Source organism: Ixodes scapularis, unplaced genomic scaffold (assembly GCF_016920785.2).
Source record: "Ixodes scapularis isolate PalLabHiFi unplaced genomic scaffold, ASM1692078v2 PGA_scaffold1__304_contigs__length_218370807, whole genome shotgun sequence".
Lineage (NCBI taxonomy): Eukaryota > Metazoa > Arthropoda > Arachnida > Ixodida > Ixodidae > Ixodes > Ixodes scapularis.
This window is the reverse complement of record NW_024609846.1, coordinates 29,087,851-29,108,637: the sequence shown is the minus strand read 5'-3', so window position 1 is coordinate 29,108,637 and position 20,787 is coordinate 29,087,851. Positions and strand designations below refer to the sequence as shown.

Sequence of the window (20,787 nt, the reverse complement as noted above, 5' to 3'; positions counted from 1 at the left end):
GAGCGTTCGGCGATGCCTAGTTTACTTTTGCAATAAAAAAAAGCTGTAAATTTTTTAAAAAATTTTGTGGCACCCTGTAGTTTTAGTTTCCAACAATAAAAGGTGAGCAAATTTTACATTAAAAAATGTACGTCTTTTGCTGCAAAATAAAAACAAAAGCTGACCTGGAAGGTTAGGTCGGGCATTTACATGTATGTTTTAAAAGATCATGGAAGTGACGTAATAGCATCCGATTAGCAGAGGCAATTGGCTCCACCAATCGGATGCCATTGCGTCACTTTCGCAACCTTCTAAAACATGCATGTAAATGTTCAACGTAGCCATCCTGCATACAGTACTGCCTGTGTACACTGCAAGGACTGATGGTACTGTGCCATGCCACAGTGCACTCATACCATTGGGAAAGCGCACTCCACGGAGCTAAACCTAACAAAGCGAATTTAAGCTTACTTGCTCCGATTCAAAAAGGGGGTTCAATTTCTGCTGTGACTGATTAGTGAAATCAGTATTGGTATTTTTCAAAATATTTGCAAATTTCTGCATACTTGACTTTTATGCTCAGTCAAGGTCCAGCTAGTGCTCCCCCTGAACATAGCTAAAACTGTGATTAGCACATCCCTAGGTACATGAGAGATGTTAGTAGAAGTGTTGGCCTGTGCTGAGAGAGTTATAGACAGTAGGTACACATTTGGGACCTTGGACGGATTCCGGTCAGGTAACGTTATCACACAGTGAGGAGCATCTAGGCACTTGGTTCCTGCATTTTGTTTTAAATTTATGTCACACTTTTTCATATTTTTTACATGAGCATGCTGTCATTGAGTCGTCTCGGGTGCTAAGCAACCCACGCCAGACATGAGAGCCACGTCGATTTATAAGTACGAGCAACTCGTACCAAGAAAGTAAGGTTCACCTAGACCAGAAGCGTCCTTTAATTACACGAAGAACCTCGCGGTGCAGACCACCCTCATAACATGGCTGCCTATGGGTTTCAGTTCCAGCGACCGCAGGGAAAGGTGCTTAATTGCACCAAGTTTGACAGCGCTACTGTAGTAGCAGGTTATTGCTGGTCAAATGTAGCCTCGAATGCTACGCTAGAGTGCCTACAAGAGCTGCTGAGAATGTGGTCTGGGTGCAGCCAGCAGCGCAAGTCTAAATGGCCCCTCTGACTCTTATCACAGGAAAGCGAGCTTGGGAAGCTCGCGTTCAGGAATTCTGGGAGGTGATGTTTCCAAAAAGTCTCGACAAATTCTTGAAGCTTTACAGTGGTCGCTTTTGTGCCGAGGAACAACGGACAATTGTTGCCAAGCTCTCCACGGTCACTCCTTTCTTTCCTTGGAAGTCACTTTACTGCAACTTTTGTGGTCTTCAACAGCGTTCAGAATGGCTTCAGGCATACGTCCAGAGATCTTTAAATGCCGAAGTGCATCCTTTTAGAGTGGTAAAAAATTACGAGTAGACTCAAAATTTTTCTCACTTTACATGCGAGCTGAAAAGACATGTGCTCATAATTTGCAGCTCATACCTCTGCTTGTTTAAAGAGCCACTGAAATCTGTCAATTTTATGCTTCTTGAAGAACATTACTCGCCGTGTCTCCTGGAAAGATCTCCTAGACTCCCCCGACGAGGGATGTTGCTACGACAATTTGCGGACTAAACCAGACTGCCGATGCAGAAATTTAGGTTTAAGACAGTAGCTTGCTTTTCTTTCTTCTCTCGCACCCCATGCAGACAGCAAGTCGTCTGCTTCTTGCTCAGAAGTTGCGGTGACATCGGAACGACGCCAGGCTGGTTGGCTTTGATTGGAAGGATAGTGGGTAGACCTCAATGCTAGATGCCTTACCCACTACATTTTTTTTAACCAGCCAATAAGAGCTCGGCGTTCTGACATCATCGTAACTCCTGCGCAAGAAGCAGACGACTTTCTCTCCGCATTGCACGTAAGACATCCACACCGGAACCACTTAGGCTTTCATGACTTAGTGAAATGAGACGCGCTGCAAACCCCGCAGTGGAAGGAACAGAGAGTGCACAAACAGTTTTCACACTCTGCAAAGAAACAATGCCTATGTACAAAATTCGGTGCCCAACATGGGCCCCTTCGAGACAACTATACAACCTCGAGATGTGTCTGAAAACATAATATTTTCTATGTACAATGTGTGGCCAACCGAGCAAACAATGATTCGTAATGGATAATCAACTTTGAGTGGACTATCTTATTTTATAAACAAAAATATATTACTACCTAAATTATCCACCATTCAAAATAAATTCGCTGACCCGCTTGTAGACCGAAAAAATCTAATCCCCATCAGCATTTCGTATCCACTTGCTCCCCTTGGCTCGAATGGTGGCGGCATCAAACCCTATCCTAACGAAACTTTTGCAGATGCTCAAATATTCCAGTTAACGCTTAGCAGCATTTAGAGTTCAAGAACGACGATTATATCTTTTTGTACGCAGCTGTACGACTGAACACGAAGAAACGTTTTCCGAGAAATGCACGTCGGCTGCCGTCATAAGAGCAACTCGACGCGCTCGATAAAAAGATCTGGGATTGCGAATGAATTTGCTAAATGTCGGCCATCAAAGGAGCAGAAGGTAGAGCCTTTGTACGCCTTGCCTCGATCGGGCAAGACACACTCGCAGACCTTAGAGAGAATCATTCATTCCTCGTGGAGAGACCGCAAAAAACCGGCCGGCGAAATTTCAGGCAGGGAAACGGCAAACACAAACATGTTACTATCTAAAACTCCGAGGTGGCAGAACAGTCTGTACTCGCCACGCAAAGTCCAGAGTCGTGCGCAACGTCGTCTCTGCACCGCACTTGGGCCTGGCGCACTCTCCGGCCCCGTTGAGATTACCGACTCGACTGTCGCAGAGATCGTCGTAGAGTGCGCACCATCAGATCTCGGCAGGTCCGGCCATGGAAAGCAGGGGTGCTGCCTGGAAGGCGTCTCCAACCGGCGCATATTCTTCCGCCCGTGCATCCAAAGTGGTCCCAAAGCGGCAACAAATGATGTCCCAAAAGCCAGAGTGTCACGTTGTCGGACGTCCCGACCCTGGCGGTTGGGCGTCCAAGTTGCAGCAAAAGGCAGGAGAGCAAACGCAACTGTCGCCGTTGTAGCGGCACTCCTGGCTGCTAAAACGGCCGTGGACCTTCAAGCTGGAGAGTGCAGCGGAACGGGCATCTGCCCCATCCAGCACTGCTGCAGCGACACCACCAGGATCTTGGCAGGCGATGGCACGACGCTCGTACAATGTCCTCGAGTGCAAATGAAGGGAGAAATGGACCCGTCAGAGACGCCTTGCAGACGGCGTACTTTCACCACACAAACGAGGTGAGGGCGGGTCGAAGAAGCCGGCACCGGGAGGCTGTGCGGCGTGGGTGGCCTCACTGAGGAGCCTGCGACTTCCTCCAGAGCCCGAAGAGCTTGCCGGCCGACCGGCCCGCGGCACCCTGCTGCGAGCCGTTGGCACACGTGGCGGCCGCCTGCGCCTTGCGCCGGCTGTCCTCCTTCTCCTGCCTGCGCAGCTGCTTCTTCACCCTCTCGTCCAGGAGGGCCTGCATGTCCACCTGCAGGGACGCAAGACGGGTTGTGAGACCACACCGCCGCTCCAAGTCGGACGCCAAGCCCAGGTTTGTTCCGACCGAGGACGAGCCGAGTCGAGCCGAGTCGAGTCGAGCCTAAACAAATCTAACCAAACTTAACTTGACCCATTTTAGCCGCGGCAGCTGCGTGCAGGATCGCACATCCTTAACACAAAAACTTGAGTTTGTCGAAAGTGGTGGTAGAGTAGATATCTTGTAGTTGGTGTAAAGTTTCTTTCTTTTTAATAAGTTGTAGTTTTTATGAAAATGTTCACACTGTCTGTGCAGTGCCACCGAAGTGTTACTTTATACTTTTTTGTTTCTTGATTTAGAAGCGAAATTCAACATACTCGTACACGTGGAAAACAGAATTGGGAGGCTTTACATTCCAAATTTAGCTTCCATTGTTTCAAAAATACTGATTCCCCCTTCCCGACACTCAAACCCTAAAGGTCGGCTAGAACAATCGCATCCTTTGATCCTAGAGCAGGGGCGGCCAGGCTGACCCGGTCTAAGAGCCGCAAGCAAAACCACGAAACTTCTAAGAGCCGCGGGAGGGGGGGGCAAACATTTGTCCAGAGCAATAAACGAAACTCTAACTACTTTCAATCTATCCAGGTCAAAAGCAGGCCAACTGTATACGTAAGGTAGCTGTAGCACAAGACAACCAAACCGCAAACTCTTTGTCAATATAAAACACGTTACATTTCTCTTTTTGGGGAAGTGCTCGCGTGACAGGGAGGGAGGCGGGGTAGTGGGGGGAGGGGGGGGGGGGGGGGGGGGGGTATTGGGGAAGGAAACCACGAGCCGCAGTTTAACACACGAAGAGCCACATGCGGCTCGCGAGCCGCAGCTTGGCCACCCCTGTCCTAGAGCAACATCAACCAGTTTCCCTCAATAAACCCGCAAACGGGCGTTGACGTTGAGCCATTTTTGTCAACCCCCGAAGACGGGAGACTGGAACGGCTTCTCCTCAGAACATGATGCCCTGCTAAAGGGTCCATCTTTTTGTCGTTGGGATCTCGAATATTGCAGTTTTTCGTGTAAATCCAAAATGAATATAACCACCGACTAAGAGTTTCTAGGCTCTACCCAAAGGTTCAGATTGGGGCAGCTGGCCTCCCTCACCTGCCACTGCTCCAATTGCTGAGAGAGCTCCACCTTCTGCTGGATGGCCTCCATGAGCTGGCTGTTGATGTGCATCAGCTCAATGCGGGTCTTGGCCAGCTCAATTTCTGTGTTGTTTTTCCTGAGGAAAACGAGGGCAAGCTCAAAATACATCACGCAATAACCTATACACATGGGCAAAAGGTGACTTCTGTGACGGAATTGGATAGAAAATCGACGGTCATACCATCCGAATATATGGGGTGTTTGACCATCGTTTAAGTTTCTTAAAAAGGGCGCCTGAAATAAAGAAGTAATTTTTTTCGGAGTAATTTTATGGACTGCAACGGACATTGGGTTATGAATGTAGGGTGATAAGTAGTGAATGAATTACCAAACCTGCGCTCATTAATTTCGAAATATTTGCCGTAGCTATTTCATTCTAACTAGGGATCTACTGCCCGTCGTCGAAATATATACCCAATGTTAGAGTTAAGACAAATACATTCTGCTCTGATCTGTCCTCTGGCAAGTTTAAGCATTAAAGTTCCATTTGGATGCGACATCAACCTCCACATTGGACGCAGGAGGGGAGTCGCTGTGAGCCGATCTAACAGCATTGCATTATCCAAGGGTCATGTAGTTGTAGAAAAGCACGCTACACTCTGCTGCCTCTTCAGGCACGCAGCTTTTCTCACTCCTTGCCGTTTCGTTTTAGTAGAGTGGACTCTCTAGACAGCCTAACTCCCCTTCGAGAGGGGTGGAGCAGAGTTTTCTGAATTCTAACAGCTACGGCAAATATTGATGATGAGCAACAAATTTCTGCTTGGAGTGAGCCAGCAAAGGTGAAGAGTTCGAAAGTTAGTAAGTAGATTTTAGGTAATTAGTTTTCTCATCATCCCCTTATACTTTCTACCTGACCTCCCTGGCGGTCAATAATGTCGTCCAAGAGGAATTATTTCTTTATCTCGAGTGCCTTTTCTTTTAAGTCTCCGTTGTTAGTCAAATATCCCGGATAGCTACACTATTTGAACAATTTCGAACTGAGTCTAGAGAAATTTGGGAAAAGTACTATCAGGTGTACTATCAGGTGTGGATATCATTGAGGTGAAGACATTCTTGCAAGGGTTGCAGGACTGATTCTTTTATCTACCAGAGAAGTATCGGATTTGTAATCTGGTTGTGAAACCATGTTTCTTCATGTAACGGCACTCTTTGATGCTAGGTATTTTGCATCTAACTCTGAGCAATGCAAAAACAGCAGTTTGGTTTTGCATGCATTTCTAAATGAAACATCCAAACAAAATCAAAAAGGCTATTCCAGAGCAAGATATGGACACGGTTCATTCTGAAAGCTAGTTAAATTTTCATAAAATTGTTTTTAATAGACAAATTGGTCATGAATACAGGAAGTTAATTACAGCAAGCTTGAAATCATGTCATTATATCCTGACTACGAAAAGTTGCTCTTCGCATTCTTTGCGCATCGAGGAGACAGAGTTTTCATCATAATAGCCTTGTAAGAGTTTCATGAGAGCCGTGATCCAGTATAAACTTTTCGAGAAAAATAAAGTCGCCACACAAAAATTGCATAGCTAATTGCTGGGCAATTGTGTTGCACGTGAAACATGTGGTGTCTACGCTCTTGGCGCTTTTCATCGCTCAGAAGCGATTCCTTGAATGGAGGTACTGGCGCTAACCCAGGTTTTAAAAAATGAAAGCCGCTTACAACTCCCTGTAACGCCGAATTAGAGCGCAGCTCTTGAGGAGGAGGAGGGAAGGGCACCGGGGGGGGGGGGGTTAAACTAACCAGGGGGGGTCACGTGACCTTGGGGGTCACGTGACCCCTAATGCCGATGATGTCATCACTGACGTCACTGATGACGTCATCAGTGACGATGACGATGCGGGTACCGATGACGTCATTAGTGACGTCACTGATGACTTCACCAGTGATGATGACGATGACGATGCGAATGTCGGTGACGTCATCAGTGACGTCGCTGATGACGTCATCAGTGATGATGACGATGACGATGCGGATGCCGGTGACGACATCAGTGACGTCACTGATGACGTCATCAGTGATGATGACGATGACAATGCGGATGTCGGTAACGTCATCAGTGATGATGACGATGCGGATGCCGGTGACGTCATCAGTGATGATGACGATGACGATGTGGATGCCGGTGACGTCATCAGTGATGATGACGATGACGATGTGGATGCCGGTGACGTCATCAGTGATGATGACGATGTGGATGCCGGTGACGTCATCAGTGATGATGACGATGACGATGCGGATGCCGGTGACGTCATCAGTGACGATGACGATGACGATGTGGATGCCGGTGACGTCATCAGTGATGATGACGATGACGATGTGGATGCCGGTGACTCATCAGTGATGATGACGATGACGATGCGGATGCCGGTGACGTCATCAGTGAGGATGACGATGCGGATGCCGGTGACGTCATCAGTGGTGATGACGATGACGATGTGGATGCCGGTGACGTCATCAGTGATGACGATGACGATGTGGATGCCGGTGACGTCATCAGTGACGATGACGTCATCGGGGGGTCACGTGACCTCAGGGGAGTCACGTGACTTCGGGGGGTCACGTGACCTCGGGGGGTCACGTGACCCACCACGAGGTCACGTGACCCCGGTGGGGGCTCGCGCGGTGCATTATGGGACATTTCCCATGATGCACCGCGCGGTTACGCCGACGGCGACGGCGACGGCGACGCCACTCAAGCCGGAAACGGGCCCCTAAGAGCTGCGCTCTAAAACGAGTGACAGGGTGTCAAGTGGCTATCTGCCGGTCACAGGGTGAATGCCCCGCGGAGCTTTCCCGCCAAATGGCACCTCAACTCACGATGATGTGTCGTGACAGGCTGGTAAGACAGTCACTAAATAATCTAATTGGTCTGGGTTCGATTCCCGCCTGGCACAAACGCTTTTTTACTGCAATGGCCTCTTTCACCCGCCACGCTTAAAATGGTGGGGGTGTCTAAAATAGGGAGCGTGACAACATCACCTGGCTCAGCCAATCAGCATAGAGTAATCGGCGGCTTCACTTTTCGGCTTCACAAATTTCTGGACCCCCTTCACCCCGACGAGAGAAAGCATGTTCCACGTGAAAATAAAGTATGCCAGATGCAGGCTCGTGAACCTGCCTAAAAAACAAAAATGTTCTTTCCCTATCGCTCACGCGCGCTGCGGGAAAGCGAACCTACAACACCGCCGCCGCGAGTGTCGTTTCGACGAACTATTTTTATTCAATGTAGGCTCAATATCAAGTTAAAAGCTCGTTAAACGCTGGCAATTATTTCAAAATATCCAAAATGTATTATAGCCGCATTTTCTAAAAAATACGTTTTCCCCACGAAGGCACCGACAGTGCGCACTCGATTTCATGGCGGAACAGCGCTACCGCTTCGCTGCACTGCACCGAAGCATGGGGCAAAGCCAACTGAACGAAGCCAGTACAGCGCTCGGTTTGGTGGTTTCGGCAGCTTTCCAAACCAAAAGGGTCGCGGGTAGAAGAGTGTCGGCAACGGTTATTCGAATCCCTTTGACAGGGTATAGAAGTATCTATGCCAGGGGTGGCCGCACTTTAACACGCTCTTCGCGCGTTAAGGTGCGGATCGCCGGCTCCCTCCCTTTCCTACCTACCAATCTACCTACCCCCTACCCTCCTCTCCTCTCCTCTCCTCTCCTCCCCTCCCCTCCCCTCCCCTCCCCTCCCCTCCCCTCCCCTCCCTCCCCCTCCCCTTCCGCCGCTCTAGAAAGCTTAATTTCTCCAGAGCACACGGCTGCGCTGCGGCGAAGCAAAAGTTTGGGCTTCTCAACGCCCGTGATGTCGCTTCTCCGCACTACATCAAAGCGAGGGGAGAAGCGCACTCAACGGAGAACGGTGCAACTAGCCCCACCCGAACAGGCTATTGTCAGAAATGTTGCGGAACCCCAGAATACTGACGATGTTTGATACAAAGATCATATCAAATAGTATGTTATTCGAAGCAATGATTTAAATTTCTTTAAAATTTGCTCGAGCCTACCGTAGCAAAGAGCCGAGGTATCAGTTTCGGAACTAAGAAAGCCGGATGCATTCAATGTAATTGGCCACATTTAGGTGAAGACATAAGCAGTTTGTGGCAGTTTAGCGTTTTAATCCGGCCGATAAAGGCCCTTCCAAGAATCGCCTTCTACACGCTTCGGAACGCATTCTCAGCACGTGTGGTACCTCTTTCGCGGGGTATCAGACGTGCGTCCACCCATTACCACCTATAGAGCACAAGGGCACTCCAAGCGCCGTGTCCGTTCACCCCAAAGCTGAGACTACAGAGGGAGCTGCGTCCTCGAATTGGGCCAGTCATACGCCTCTCTCTCGCCTCGCCATCACGCTCCCGGCCATACCCACGCGCGGAGAGCCAGGTCGGGTGACAAGAGGGAGGCGGCTGACTGGTCTTCCACCGCCAGTACGTCGTGCAGCTTGTCACAATGAGCGCGACGCCAAGACGGACGCGTGTGGCGCTGGTCCTGCAGCGGCCCTGCAGTGTGACATTACCTGGCGACCGCCTGGTCCCTGGTGTCCCAGGCTCGCTTGACGATCTCGTCCTTGGCCATGCGGCTGCTGCCCACGTCGTCGCGCAGCCGGTCCCTCTCCTCGTGCAGCGCCTGCAGCTCGGTGTCGTGCAGCGTCAGCTGGCGCTGAGCCTCGCTCAGCTCCACGCTGCGCTGCCGCAGCTCGTCCGACTTGTCGCACAGCTCCCGGCGCAGCTGCTCCGCCTGGGCGCGCTCCTCGGCCAGCGTCTGGCAACCCTGGCAGCCCTGAAAGCAAAACGTCATTTGAACCTTACCGCACGAGCCAGTCGGTTTTCAAGCGTGTGTCAGCATTTGTCTACGTGCAGAGAAAAAAAAGGGGTATGTCTAAAAACACTATAAAAAGGTTAATATGTTTGTTTGTTTGTTTGTTTTTGTAATTTTTTTTTCACTAACAAAAATTTGTTTAGCCCTATTTACGCCGTTAGACGCAATTTAAAGGGAGGGGGGATAGCCCTGCTCCTGGCCTTGCCCGGCGTGTGTGTGTGTGTGTGTGTGTAGGCGTTGTAGAAGAAAATTAGGGGGCACGAGCACAGGGCGCATTTGTGGCGCAGCCCGGTGTGTGTGTGTGTATATGTTTGTGTGTGTGAATGCGTGCGTGCGTGCGTGTGCACGTGCGTGCGTGCCTGCGTGAGTGTGTGTGTGCCAGCGTGCGTGTGTGGATTTTTTTATGCTTCAGAAACAAATAATTTACATAGAGACATTATTGTTTTCAAAATATCCCAGACATGGCTGCCTGCGTTTGCGGCGTGCTCAATTCAGCTCGTTTATTTTTATGAGTGCATGCGAGTCGTCTTGCATTCACCGTGGTGTTTGGGGGAAGAAGTCCTCCACTGACCTAATCCGCAGCAAACAACTGCGTCTTCGGAAGCGCTGTGCGGGTGCTTCTGTTCGTAGCGGGACTGACCTGAGCCTAGCTAGCGTCCCAAGTATACTATGTTGCTGGATCTGGCTTGATTTGTTCCTTTGCGCGGGTTGGCGCTGAATAAAAATGTTGGTTCTAGTGAAAGCGGCCCCACGACTCTGTGAATTGTGCAACAGTTGTGATTGCAACCACGGTTTAATACCAAGAAGAAAACTACACGGGCAAGAATTTGCGAGCCATTTGGCTGGAGGCAATCGGGTATTCGGCTCGCATTTCAAGTTTGCCTATGTGCCCGTCATTTCGCTTCGAAAGACAAGTAGCTCTCAAGTTTTGCAGTGCACCTGGCTTGCCAAAGCGAACATTTTTAGGTCACGTTTTAAATGTGCGTCATGATGCTCACTCAGCTTGCTCGCGGATGCCATGCAAAAAAAAAAAAAAAAAGGAACATAAAAGCTAGAATAAGTGCATATTTAATTTTCTAATGCTTTTCGTCGCTTTTTACTGCACATGGGCAGACGCTTGTATCGAATCATGGCTCGTGCAAGATGGAGCGTCACCACCGCCTAAAAACGTTGTAAACGTCGAAGTCTAAAAACGTTAATTGTAAACGTTTTTATACTCTGTTTCATACTTAGCGTGCAACGCTGTCAAAGCTACTGGAGCGAGCATGGTGCTTGATCTCGTTGATCACTTGCACGAGTTCTCGCGCAAACAAAACCATACATAAAGCCATGCGCTCGCGCCAGTATCTTTGACAGCGTTGCACACTAAGTATGAAACAGAGTATAGACTTAGACGTGGGTAGAATAGCAGACGGACGAAGGCATGACGAGCGAGTGCTCACCGATCCGGCGAGCATGTCCTGGAGCAGGAGCCGGAGGTCGGCCAAGATGGCGGACAGCATATGTCCGGTCACGTCCCTCGGGTGCACCTCGGCCGGGGACGGAGGCACACCGCTGTCCGAGGACGCCGCGCTGTCGCGATGCCGCCGCAAGTCGCTCACCAGCCGCTGCAGCTCCTGTAGCGCCTGGGCCAGCTCCTGCCGCAGCTGCACAGGACGGACGGGGCTCGGGTCGGTCGCCGTCGAAGACGGCCAGATGCCCGACAAAAACGAGACACTGATCTCCTGACCCAACAAGGAACGTCGCCAGACCAGACAATGATGCGGATAGGAAGCCAACATAGATCGTAGCTGTATCAGAATTTGAGCTAACACAGGTATAGTGGCCGCATCTGAACATCGTCGACGTTGATAGAGATTCGGACCCAGGAAGGATCGTGCAGGCTCCATAGCCATCCGGATCCGACATGTGTCCTAAAGACGATTGCAAGTGAAGCGACTGGCCGCCGCCATGTTTCTGCTCGTGCGCACAAGCCCGTGCCACTTAGCCTGCCAAAGCTAAGCGGCACGTGCACCCTGCACGTGCTTGCACGTATTCGGCACCAGTCTGGACGACCAGGGTCACACTGCTCCTCATACATCCTACAAAAGACAGTCTGCAAACACGAGTCACCGCAATATCCCTGGTTCGAACAGTTTCTCCTTGAACTCAGAGCCAAACGGCATTCGAAAGTAGGAAGGAAAACCCTTCTCGCCACACTTCTCATTTTCCCCTCTTCCACTGCTATCTTGATGGCGGGGAGACTCGTTTTGTTGCTGTATCTTGGGGCCCGATAAGCCGAAATAGGCAACCGGCTTATCGAGCCCCAAGATGCCGCAATAAAGGGAGTCCCCCCGCCATCAAGATAGCAGTAAAAGAGGCCGAAATGGGAAGGGTGGCGAGGAGGATTTTCCTACCACACCGAAAATGATTTTGTAGGTCGGTCATTAAAGCCCGACCTACAAAAAGTTTTTCCGCAAGATACGAAAATCCTCCTCTCCACCTTTCCCATATCCCCCTCTCCCACTGCTATCTTGACGGCGGGAGGACTCCTTTTGTTGCTACATTTTGGGGCTGGATCACTCCTGGCTTATCCAGCCCTAAGATGCGGCAACAAATGGAGCCCACTCGCCGTCAAGATACCAGTGGGGGAGAAGGTAATGGGTAGGTGGTGAGGAGGATCTTTCTACCCTGCAGAAAATTATTTTCGAGGTCGGCTTTTAAGGGACGAACAGAATGGCAAAGTCCCGTATGTCGTAAAATTGAGGTCGCCAACTGTACCGTCAACAAATACAGGGGAAACGCGAACGGAATCGCGACACAAATTAGACGGGTCGTTTAAACACTAGGGACTACCGTCGTCGCAGTTTCGCCATTCTAATTCAACACTCTAAAAAATGCCCGTGCATCTGCTTTCCCGCACAACACTCGTAGAGCCAATCACCGCAACTTACGGAGGCAGATCAGCGAATGACGATGCCGAAACATATGTTTAGACCAAAAAAACGCAGCCTGAGTTGTGACATTAAGGCATGTGTGACGTTTTGAATTGCTTAATGTCACAACTCAGACTGCGTTTTTTGGTCTAAACATATGTTTCGGCATCATCATTCGCTGAGCTGCCTCCGTGAGTTGCGGTGATTGGCTCTCGGAGTGTAGTGCGGGAAGGCAGACGCACGGGCATTTTTTAGAGTGAAGCATAGCTGACGTCCCTCGGTCAAACTCGACTGTGCCAGTCTGCCTGGAGCATCTGGAGGCTTGAGTAATAATACATCAGTCAAAATCAAGTCGCTTATATCCGAAGTGATGAATTGATAACCAAACATGTCCACGAAAGCCAATTCCTAGAGGAAACAACACGCGACAGCTTCGCGTTCGGTCTTTTTATTTATTTATTTATTTGAGATGAGCTTTGAGCTTGCGCTCCAGCTTGCAGCACGATCAGACACGCGGGTGCACGGGCGCACGGGTAAGCAGGTCGGAAAATTCAATGCCGATTCGCCTCGAAGCATAATTTGAGATAATTTAATTGGAGGCCTTCTCAACGAGAGCACTTTCCAGCGCCCGACACACGGGCACACGAAGAGTGCGCCTTTTCTGCTGCTGGTGCGTACGCTGTCATCGAAGTGCACTCTCAAGAAAGAAGGGTGTAAAATGGTGTATCGTTACACCCTTTGTCCCGTATAATACACCCCAAAACTTCAATTCGACGTACAGCGCCCTGAAGTCAAACAGACGGCCTCACATTTTACGAGGGGCTTGATAGTCATGTGGTACGACTTATTAAAATAGCTAATGTACACTTTACTGAATACAAAAAAAATAATAATCGGGGTTTTCTTGCGTGGTCGAGATAAGATTGGTTGAACTGCGCAGGTTTATTTTAGCATAGCAATACAGGTACGTGTGAGTCGTGCCGTGTCTGGTCGCGATCTGGTGGTCCGCGCGCGGAAGCGGCTGGCAGAGTCCATGGTCACCCGGCGGCTGTGGCGATGATGATGACGGCGGTGGCGATGATGATGATATCCAGACACCTCCCCCACTTTGGAAGAACAACACTCACACTTTCCCAAAGCGGTCAGGTAGACGACTTATACGTCCACTCCTTGTGACGGTAGGTGCCACGGCCGGTTGCAGGTGTCCTCTTGTTCGCCGTGTAGTGCCGGTCGTCGTCTGCACCACGTAGGAACGGGGTTGAGGCGCTGGCCTAAGAATGTGGCTGTAACACGCTGCTCCTGTCAGAATTCTGACCGCAGTTCCAGGTGGAAGGGTGTCGAGCTCACGTGTTCTGCGGCACTCGTCATAGTGCTGGCGCATCTTTTCCTTGTATAACGCGTACGGAAATCTGTGGTGTCCCATCGAGGTTGGAGAGATTCTGGTTTTACTGGCACGTTTGTGCGCAGTCTTCGTCCCATGAATAACTCCGCTGGTGCGTAACCTTCGATTCCCGGGGTTGCACGCTGGGCCAACAGTGCCTTGTGGATGTCTGTCGATTTCCCAAGGAGTTGCTTAGCCGTTTGGATTGTCCTCTCGGCCTCCCCGTTGCTCTGCGGGTAGTACGGGCTCGACGTTGATTGGGCCACTCCCCATTCGTTCAGAAACACTGCGAATTCGCGTGAGGCGAATTGCGGTCCGTTGTCTGTTCGGAGAATTTTCGGCGCTCCATACCGTGCGAACATTGGGTCGAGGACGGCGATGATGTCCTTGGTCGTCGGCCGCCTCAGAGGTTCCAGCTCGAAGAATCTTGAATAGTAATCGACAGCAATCAAGTAGTTACTGCCTTCGTGGACGAAACTTCTGACCGCAGTTCCAGGTGGAAGGGCGTCGAGCTCACGTGTTCTGCGACGCTTGTCATAGTGCTGGCGCATCTTTTCCTTGTATAACGCGTTTCTGGAGCGAAAGTCTGTGGTGTCCCATCGAGGTTAGAGAGATTCTGGTTTTACTGGCACGTTTGTGCGCAGTCTTCGTTCCATGAATAACTCCGCTGGCGCGTAACCTTCGATTCCCGGGGTCGCACGCTGAGCCAACAGTGCCTTGTGGATGACTGTCGATTTCCCAAGGAGTTGCTTAGCCGTTTGGACTGTCCTCTCGGCCTCCCCATTGCTCTGTGCCCGGCGGCTGTGGCGATGATGATGATATCCCGACAGGCCCTACTGTAAAAACTCGGTGTTTTCTTTATGAGGTCTTTGATACGTAATTTAGCTATTTAATAAGTTATATCGCACCGTTATCAAGCCCCTCGTAAAATTCGGGGCCGTCTGTTGGTCTATAGGGCGATGTACGTCGAAATGAAGTTTTGGGGTGTATTATATCGAACAAAGGGTGTAACGATGCACCTTTTTTTTTTTTTTTTTTTTTTTTTCTTGAGAGTGTGACTTATCGCGCTCCGAAGGGACGGACGCCCCGAGGAGGGGGAACACGGCGTCGGCGCATTCCTGCGGCGGACTCCCAAGACGCGCACTACCCGGACGTGTCTCGCGGAGCCGCGGGGACCCTCGGCCCTCGGGCGGACCTCCCAGAATCAAACTTGTTTTTCCTCGGAAATCGAGCGCGCTTTCGCTTTACCGCCGCCTGCTGATGACCTGGCGCAAATCTAGAGCGACGTGTCGTGCTCGGAAGCGGTAAGGCACGCCACGACCGGTGTGCACAATGGAGGTCCGAGCCAGTGCTGAAGAAATTAGAGCACTGCGCCCCCATTGTGCTGCGCCCCGCAATCTGGTTAACGTTGCATCACGCCGACTTTCTTTTTCCTTCTGAGGCAGACCGGACTTCTTATGTGGGCATTTTTGCGTGTACCGAGAAAGAAACATCGCTATTAACATTCCCAGAAGTATACTAGGAACTAGTCTACCTCGGGCCAGATCTGGGATTCGTGACCAGATCTGGGATTCCGTGTTTTCGGAGTCCAGTTTTAGCGAAATTCAGAGTGTTTCTCGAAGATTATTTCTGGAAAAGCTTGTTTACGGAAGAACTTGCGGAACAGACTTAAGAAGGTCGAAGGAAATATGAAGAACTATACACGCACTAAAAAAAAAAACCTTTCGCGATAACAGTCAATAATTGTCAACCAAGCTTTTTTTTTTTTTGTTGATCGAATGCATTTTTGATTAATGCATTCAAAATGTTGCACTTTTACAATTATGGAGCTTTCAGTTTTGTCCTTTTTTTCTTTTTTTATAGAAAAGCGAAGCTCTGGGCTCTATCTTTTCGAAGACAAAGTTAACAAACAGGCAACCTGGTTAAAGTTATGCATCATTTTAACCGTCCGTTGGTCTCCGGTTTAAATTTTATGACGATAATCATTCCCGGAAAAGGGGAACAAAGGGGACAGAGAAGAAACACAAATCTCCAAACACAGCTAGGTGACCGCTGCGAGACCGAAAAAACCCAACTTGTCCTGGTATCGAACCATGGACCTCTCTATTTCCAGTGGAGCGCTCTACCAACTGAGCTAACCAGGAGTTAGACGTCAGTAGAGCACAGGAAATGGAGAGGTCGCTGGTTCGATACCCGGACCAGGCGGATTTTTTCGGTCGCGCACCAGTCATCTAGCTGTGTTCGGAGATTTATGTTTGTTCTCTGTCCCCTTTGTTCCCCTTCTCCTGGGATTATTATCGTCATTCTTGTCCAGCTCGCTTGCACCTTTGCATCGATTGCATTATCATCTTAAATTCTATGTTGATTTTCTCCTTAAATTAAAACAAAAATTGACAAAATCGGGCAATAGTTCACTCAAAAGGCACCCAATTAGGAAATCTGAGGAAAATCACAGGCAGATATAGATAGCACATCTTAACTGTATACGGTAGTATTTCCTCAACAAATTAAAAACAATAAATACGAAATCCAGGAAACACTAAAAGATCCCGGATGTTTTCAGAGACTGGAAAACCTCGAGGAACCCTCACACAGATGCGGGTTCCCCCGCGTGACCCCTTTCCCACGTGAACGAAGCACATCCATCAGGCGGCCGCGATCTGTACCGCTTCTGTCGGAGGTCGCTGCGAGAGGCGACGAGAGGGTTTGGCAGGACCAAGACTACCTTCTTCAGAAGACATCGGCAGCCTCTTTAAAAATCGAAGGAAACAATCGTGCAAAGAGTCCCCGAAGGTGCTGTACATTTTTCGGCTCACTTTCTAAGCTTCGCTGTCGACAGGCATCTGGTATACGGAACCGTGGGTTCTGAAACTTCCCTGGGTTAAGAGAGAGAGCCCCCGCGAGACCAGAAGACACCTTCCAGGTGGAGCTACCAAATCTGCGCACATCGGTCAGTTTGTAGGAATCAGGTATCCACTGGCTGACTGGCTACTGTTTTGCTGGTGCTGACAGGTTCTGGAGAAAATCCCCCTAGAATAATCTAGAATTTCGAGCGCAGTGAGATCGAGCGAAGACACTGATTGGACACGAGTTCAATCAGTGTCTTCAGGCCAGCGTTCGACTCGACCTCGTGTCCAATCAAAGCGGAGGATGGGGTCCAATTGCCGAGTTGGCGCCATCCGACCGTCATGACGGTCCCCGTAGAGGAAGAGGATGTCCGCAGGCTATGATCATTCTAGGCGGTGTCGTCACGAACGACACGCTGGATGATTCGCTAGCTGCGGGCTGTCCCCACCCGATCAGTGGCTCGAATGGCGGAAATCCTCCGGACAAGCGAGGCGTGTAGACGACCGACCGCAGGGTGTGATATGCACACGGTGGTCAGAGGTGGACAGCGGCGTGGGGAACGAGCGCCACGGCTGAGCGAGCGCCGTGAAACGGTCCGGGGGCCCCGCTTGTCACGGGAGGCGCGGCCGGCCGTGACCGCCCCGGAAAACACCCACCTTGTCTTCCTCGCTGCCCAGCTCGCACTCGTCGCACTCGATCTCGTCCAAGTCCGCCGCGAAGCCCGCCGACGAAGAGCCCAGCTGAGACAGCTGCCGGCTACGACGCCCCTGCAAGGCCAGACACGCGGTCATTCTGCCTGCCGCTCTTGCAAGATGGGCTCTAGACAGTGCGCCACGGATGCTACGAGTTATCGAGCCAACCAGTGATTTCCCCACACACACCCCAGGGGGGTGTGTAAGGGGGGGGGGGGTTGTACACCCTAGGGGGGTGTACAACCCCCCCCCCCCCCTTGCTTTTCTGAAGGCACCCACCTAATTCGCAAGGACTCCTCTATTCTTCCAATGCCCCCCCCCCCCCCCCCGTGAAAATTTAGCCACCCCCCTAAATTTCAATTCCTGGGGAAACCCCTGGAGGCCAACCTAGGGCCGTGTGAATTTTACGTGGCCTTGGAGGGGGAGGGGGAGGGGGGCGCAGTGAGTCGCGGAAAGCGAATCACGGGCTACGTTCACAGAGCTGGACTGGCTATGGTGGCTTGTAACGTCCGCTGCGGTCAAACAAGAGGTAAAACGGAGTATAGAGCGATGCAAAAACCGAGGTTGTTTGGCTCCTTTTCGTACTGGTGGCAGCAAGAAACCAGAAACACCGGACTGCCCAATCGAGTGATTGTTCGAGGTGAGCACATTCCGGCACGCTCTTAGTTTTGATAACATATGTTTATTTGCGGGAAAAATAAATATCTGCCGTATAGTAGGCCGCCGGAGTCACTGTTCCTGCTAATGGACCTTGTTCCAGTAAGCTTCCGTGCATACGTACATCCTCTCCCCTGGCCCCGCTTCCCGGTGGCTGCATTTTTGCGGGGCGCCATACCACGCGACAAACATTGGCAGCGCCCATCTTTCCGCGTATTTCGTCTTGTTTGACGATTCTTTTTCTTGGGATCGGTAGGATGGGTGATGAAAAGCAATGAAAACCGATACAACGGCACGATGTTAATGTGTTTTGACGAGCCGAGTCCCGTTGGGCTGCCCTCCATTTGTAGTTCGCGGACAAACCACCACACGGCGCTTGTAGTCCTCCAAAAAGGTCCATTGCGTCGTGTTCTGTAGGACTGAAGTTGCGATTCTCACGGGCCATTTTATTCGAAAAAGTGAAAACAGAAAGACAAGTGTAGAGGTTTAAAAACATCCCGGGAACTCAGAACAAAATCCGCCGCAAATTTAATGGCCTAATAAAAAGTTACGAGTTAAAATCTAATTATGTCTAACCTTTTTCACGACAAAAAGAAGAAAAAAAACGTCGTTGAGGGTTATTTAGGCGTTTAATTCAACAAAAGTAGGAAACAAAGAAAATTCATTTGTTCAATAAAATGCTGCAATGACCTGCGCCAACACTTTTGTTCTCTTTGATTTGGTAAAAGCTAACTTCCATATTTATCGAGCCATGGGAAATTTTCAGGTTTTTATTGTTAATTCCCGATTGGAGACAAATCCTCCTTCAATACTGACGCAAAACAAATACGTCGTTTTCGCGGTATTTGAGAGGGCACTCTTAGAAGCCTCGAGTGACAGCATGCGGTTCGCTAAAAACTAAGTATCCACGCGTAAGCTCGCAAGAGAACCGTGGTCTCTTCAGCTAAAGTTGCTGGAGAAGCGAATTAAGTCTCTTCGGCTACGTACACTAGAGAAGCTAAGTATCTTCACCTCAGTTAGCTAGAGATGCCAAGTCCTTCCAGCTAAGTTCGCTAGAGAAGCTCTCCTTGCAAAACGTCGGTTGCCCCTCTGCTGCTTCTTTCTTCCTATACTATTCGCGACTCCAGCGACCTATAGGGGGCGCCACCACCAAACAAACATGGCGGCTGAGTCCAGGTCGCGTCGGCTCGGCCGCGCCGCCTGAATGGGTGGCGCATTCAATTTAACAAATTTTCTTTTGTTGAATGCCCAATTTTATGGGTATTTGAACTGAGACAGTTAAGTGTAGCCGGTGCGCATAAACTTGCCGAGCATAGTTTTGTTTTGCCGGTGTTTTTTTGTTCTTTTCATGTCAAACTTTCGTTTCGGAGACTTCGATCAAAACCGAAGCTATGGGCTCCGGAGAAACGGTAATAGACTCTAATTAGTTTTGATCATCTAAGGAAAGCGGCGAGGGCTACAAAATTGTTCCATCGAGAGTAATTTTTAGCTAACTCGCATGGCCTCGACCATGCGACTTATCTGTCCGCGAAATTGAGCTATGTGCCTGTCCGCGTTTCAAGAAACAGCTCCAGTCGTGTGCTCGGTCAAGAACACAGGCTGCAGGAAAATTACAAAAATTAAGCAAGAGCTTCTTGAGCCAAGGAGCATGTCAACTCGCTGGCGCTTCACTAAGCAGCTGATACTCGTATTTTAATTCAGGCTTTAGTAGCAATCGAGAAGTCATTTTGACGAATATGCGGATTATGTATTATATTACGTACTATGTCCCACTAAAGCGATATTAGTATATTCTTCGGGTTGAAATATGAACTCAGTTAACTAACTATTAGGTGAACTGCTGAATAAAAGTATATTTGACAGACAGAGAGATACTACTTAAACTTAGCCAAATAGTTCTAGCCGGTAGAACGGAGACGAGTGCGGACAAACTGAAGAGAGTCTTCATTGGAGATTCACGCAGAACCTCTCTGGTATTGAACTTGACTTCGAATCCTGAACGGATAAAATGAGTATTTTTTGTGGCCGGTCAACCTGAGCAATGTAGACGTATATTGCTGCTGGCTTCGACAGGGGTTATAATATAAATATTGGAGGCGCGATAGATCCTATGACGTGACAGCTTCTAACTTTGCGAGACGCGTCCCCCACCTTTTGAAAGCAGATAATTTCCCTCATTAATCATATGCAGCGAGCAAGTTTTCTGAATCAAGTAATTGCGAAATTAGCCCAACTGCTTCAATGTGGTCTTTTTCGGCGAAAAGCCGCCAAGATGAATAGCCAACGCACCGACCGGCGTTAGTGGCTCAAATTAACTTGAAGCTAATCGAGCACAACCAAACTCAAGCTATCGAACCTTCCCATTCACTTGACTGCAACATTGGTGTTCCCTCCAGTGAAACACTTCGTCTGTCGACCTCAGTCCACTGTTCTACATCCTTACAAAGAAACCACTTATCAGTTACCAAGCAGTCGTCACTTTGAATGTGATTAGAGACAGACGAGAAATCAAAACGTTTTTCCGTGATTCCTCCTCATCCAAAAAATTGAAAGCACGCGACCGTGTGTTGTGGAGTAAACGGGCTTTCAAACACGTGATGGAAAGAAACAATCTACTGAGGCTTCACCACACTAATGAACACTCAGGCAAACTTTAAAAAATTACGGACCCTCGTCAAATTACATTGCTCGCCCCCACGCCGACAGCGC

General features: G+C 49.7%; 1 protein-coding gene across 1 annotated transcript in view; it reads right to left on the bottom strand.

The window, feature by feature from the left end:
- Positions 1–914: 914 nt before the first annotated feature.
- LOC8029432 (bicaudal D-related protein homolog) overlaps positions 915–20,787 on the bottom strand; it is a 145,069-nt gene continuing 125,196 nt past the window's right edge. The window contains exons 5-9 of the mRNA XM_029995205.3: positions 17,386–17,496; positions 11,029–11,232; positions 9,285–9,547; positions 4,724–4,844; positions 915–3,580 (exon numbers count right to left, since the gene is read on the bottom strand). Coding sequence (XP_029851065.2) covers positions 3,398–3,580; positions 4,724–4,844; positions 9,285–9,547; positions 11,029–11,232; positions 17,386–17,496 — 882 coding nt within the window. The 3' untranslated portion in view covers positions 915–3,397. The remainder of the gene's footprint in view (positions 3,581–4,723; positions 4,845–9,284; positions 9,548–11,028; positions 11,233–17,385; positions 17,497–20,787) is intronic.